Genomic DNA, 3553 nt, shown 5'->3' with positions numbered 1-3553 from the left:
GTTCATCTGAAAAAAAAAATTAGCATTTAGCCAAGATTTGATCATTAAATCTAATGAATATGCAAGAATAGATTCAAGAACAGATATTCAAGAATGTGATGCTAAAATTGCTATTTCAGAATACTATGAAACAATTACAGCCAGTCAAAATTCAAATATAGCAAATAAAATGGTATCTAGTGAAATTAACTCTTTACCTTTACCTACGTTTCCAAATAAAGGCGTTTCAAAAATTTGGTTACCAACAGAATATGAAATGTCAATTACTCCAAATTGGAGTCAAGATATAAATAATGTTAATAGAATGAATGATTCAGAAACTGAAAAAATGAATCAAGATAGTGATATAGATTTAGGCCAAGATATCGATGACGATGATGATGATGATGATGATGATGATGATGATGAAGATCTTGATTGCAATAATTAAACTATCTTAAATTCAAACTTTTAATTTTTTTCAATTCAATACTACTTTCTAATGAAAGATAGCAACAGTGACATATTGTATATTCTGAATCTATAATGTATAATATCATTTTATTATTATTATTAATATTAATGTTATTCATTGAATTTTAATTATTTTCATGTTTAATAATTTAATTAATTTTTTTTTAATTAAATTAAATTACTTACCTTTAAGCTTACACAACACTTGAATATTGGACTGTTTAGGCTTATCGCATCTAAAACATCTTTTTTTTTTGTTTTTAGATATTAAATTTTAATATTAATTTATATTTAATATTTTTTTTGGAATGATTTTTGTTGAATTCTTTAAAATAATTCAACAAAATTTCATAATCCAAATTCTCATCATTCAAAACTTACAAAAAATGAAATAACTTATTCTTGTTAACTTTAAATTTTAAACCTTCCAAATTCTTATCCAGTTCATCTTTTTGATTTGGTGGAAACTTCTTTAATTGCTTTATTGCCAAATTCTTCTCCCTAGTACTGCTTGTAGACTTTTTCAATATCTTAACCAATTCTGATTTGGACAACTGCTTACTTTTTCCTGACATTTATAACCATTTATATTTATTCCAGTCTTTCTTATTCCAATTTTATTATTATTATTATTATTAATTACTATAGAAATATTTATTAAATGGCGCCATTTTCCGCATGCGAAAGCAAAAATTAAATTGCTATATTATTTCTAAAAGTAAAGTCATTCTTATTTACATATAATTAATATTTCTTAATTATCCCTTAGTATTAAATCATAAATCAAGAATTTTTATCTAGTCTAGTAAATTATTTATAAATAACAATAATGTATTATAGACTTTAATTGAAGTTTTATATGAAGAACTAGATGTTATTTCATATTTATAGTGTATTATATTGAGGAAAAGAAACAAAAGTCGAGCCCGCCATTCTAAGAAATGACAATAAATGAGAGTCATCAGTAATTATCTAAGATTCTGATGTAAAAGTGAATTCTAATTCTGAAATTTTGTCAAATTAAGAATTCTTTGAGTAATTAGAATCTGGAATATATAGATTTTCGTCATTATTATCATTATCATTATCGTAATCACTGTATTTATCATCTTCATCTTCATCATCATCATCATCATCTTCTTCTTCTTCTTCTTCTTCTCCCATAGAAAATGAGATATCGTTAAAAGCTTCTTCCCAAAGTTGTTCCTTAAGTGATTCGCTTGTATTTGTAGAATAAAGATAGGAATAACTGTAATTATCAAAGTCAAAGTAGTCTGAAGATTCTTTATCTTTTAAATTTAAACTTTCAAAAGGGGAATAATAATCTGAATTAACAGGATCCCAAAATAATGGATTATTTATATTAATCTTTAAAGGGCTAATCCATGTATAAATAATAGTTTCAAGCCATAAAATATTAATACATGGAATTCCTTTTTCTTTTGCATGATGATACTTTTCTGTAAATAATTGTTCACATATACAGTGAGTAGCAATTAATTTCTCTGAGTAATTCTTTGTATTATTATCCAATATACTTGAACCAAAATATCTACACCATTTATATAAATCTGAATCTACAAAGTTATAAAAGAATTTATTATTGAAACCAGTAAATTGTAAATTACAATCTTTAAGTACTCCTCTTCTCATAATCTTAATAATATTGGAAATATTTGGTGCATCTCTATAAATTATATAAACCAATGAATCTTCATCATGAAATTCTCCTTTTTTACTTAAAGTTAAATCAAATTCTTTAAAATATGCATCATGTAAAGCTATTAATAACTTTTGAAATATCAATAACTGATAATCTTTTCTGATCTAATGATTTCTTTGATAATATCAATAAAAGATTGATCCTTTGTTATTTCTTTATCAATTTTATTTTGATCTATTTCATCCTTCTCTTTACAATCATTCTCAGATATTTGATCATTTCTAGTTCTTTTCTTTTTGATTAATTGACTCCATTTATTATTTGTTCTAATTTGTGAAATATATCTAGAAAAACTAGATGAATCATTTGGAATTGAATTACTTGGGAAAAAATTATATGGATAAACTTTTAATAATGAATTAATATCAGTCCAAGCTTGCTCAATATCATCCAAAATGACTAAAGTACGATGATCATATGGAAATAAAGTATTTAAACTTTTAATTGAAGTCTCTTTAAATCCATTATTTCTATAAAATATTCTCTTTGAATGGAAAAAACGTAATTCTGGATCCAAAATTCGAAGTGAAGTATATGCATGATATTCTGTTCCCATAGTATACATATAGATTTCATATTTATCTTTAGAAAGAGTTCTTAACATATTAATTACACCAGGTCTTAATTTATAATATCCAAAACTCCAATTTGAACTATTTCTAGATTGTCTTTCTATTCCAGAATTTAAAGAATTGCCAAATGGAATACAAAATATCAAACTTTCTAATAATTTAAAATAAATTTCAATATTTGAATCTGTATCATTATTATAATGTGGAAAATGATCAATTCCTTTTGGAAGTAATTCAGTACTTTGTGGTTTATTTCCAAGCATTACAACACTACCATAATACTTATTATAAATTTCTTCAGTAATTTCATTTTCCATAATTTCTTTAATTTCAATAAATTCATCATTTTTCTTAATTTCTGGTAAAGTTGAAGATGCATGTATTAATGTATTATCCAAATCTAAAACTAAGCTTAACTTTCTCTTTATATATAATAGTTCAAATATAAAAGATTTTTCTTGTTCATCTACATAATTCTTATTAAATTTAATATCATTATTATTTGAGAGAAAACCTGCATTTATTAACATTCTTTCATTTCTATCATTTTCGTGATAGTTACCTGTTTTATGATCACGCCTACTTATATTAGTAGATTCCATTTCTGCTATCTCATTATTGTTATTTCCAGCTTTAACTCTTTTAATTGATTTATTATTAGAAAATTCACTTTTTCCTTCGAGTATAAATCCGCATTCTACACATATATTACTTAAAAATGTAGTATGATCACATAAATAATAACCAAAATAATATCTATTATTATGACTATTTGGATTTTCTTGTTTAAGATATAAAATTGATT

The 3553-nt window shown here is 23.8% G+C and overlaps 2 protein-coding genes across 2 annotated transcripts; one reads left to right on the top strand and one right to left on the bottom strand.

Moving 5' to 3' along the window:
* Positions 1-169: 169 nt before the first annotated feature.
* Positions 170-430, top strand: Chro.80554 (hypothetical protein). The annotated part of the gene is made up of 1 exon (XM_660226.1): positions 170-430. The coding sequence occupies one exon, from the start codon at positions 170-172 to the stop codon at positions 428-430; it is 261 nt and encodes an 86-aa protein (XP_665318.1).
* Positions 431-2255: 1825 nt separating this feature from the next.
* On the bottom strand, positions 2256-3350 carry Chro.80553 (hypothetical protein). Its single annotated transcript, XM_660225.1, has 1 exon — positions 2256-3350. One exon carries the CDS (start codon positions 3348-3350, stop codon positions 2256-2258), a length of 1095 nt encoding a protein of 364 aa, XP_665317.1.
* Between the last annotated feature and the right edge of the window lie 203 nt (positions 3351-3553).

Source organism: Cryptosporidium hominis (genome assembly GCF_000006425.1).
Source record: "Cryptosporidium hominis TU502 chromosome 8 CHRO018179, whole genome shotgun sequence".
NCBI lineage: Eukaryota > Apicomplexa > Conoidasida > Eucoccidiorida > Cryptosporidiidae > Cryptosporidium > Cryptosporidium hominis.
This window is presented reverse-complemented; position numbering and strand designations above follow the sequence as displayed.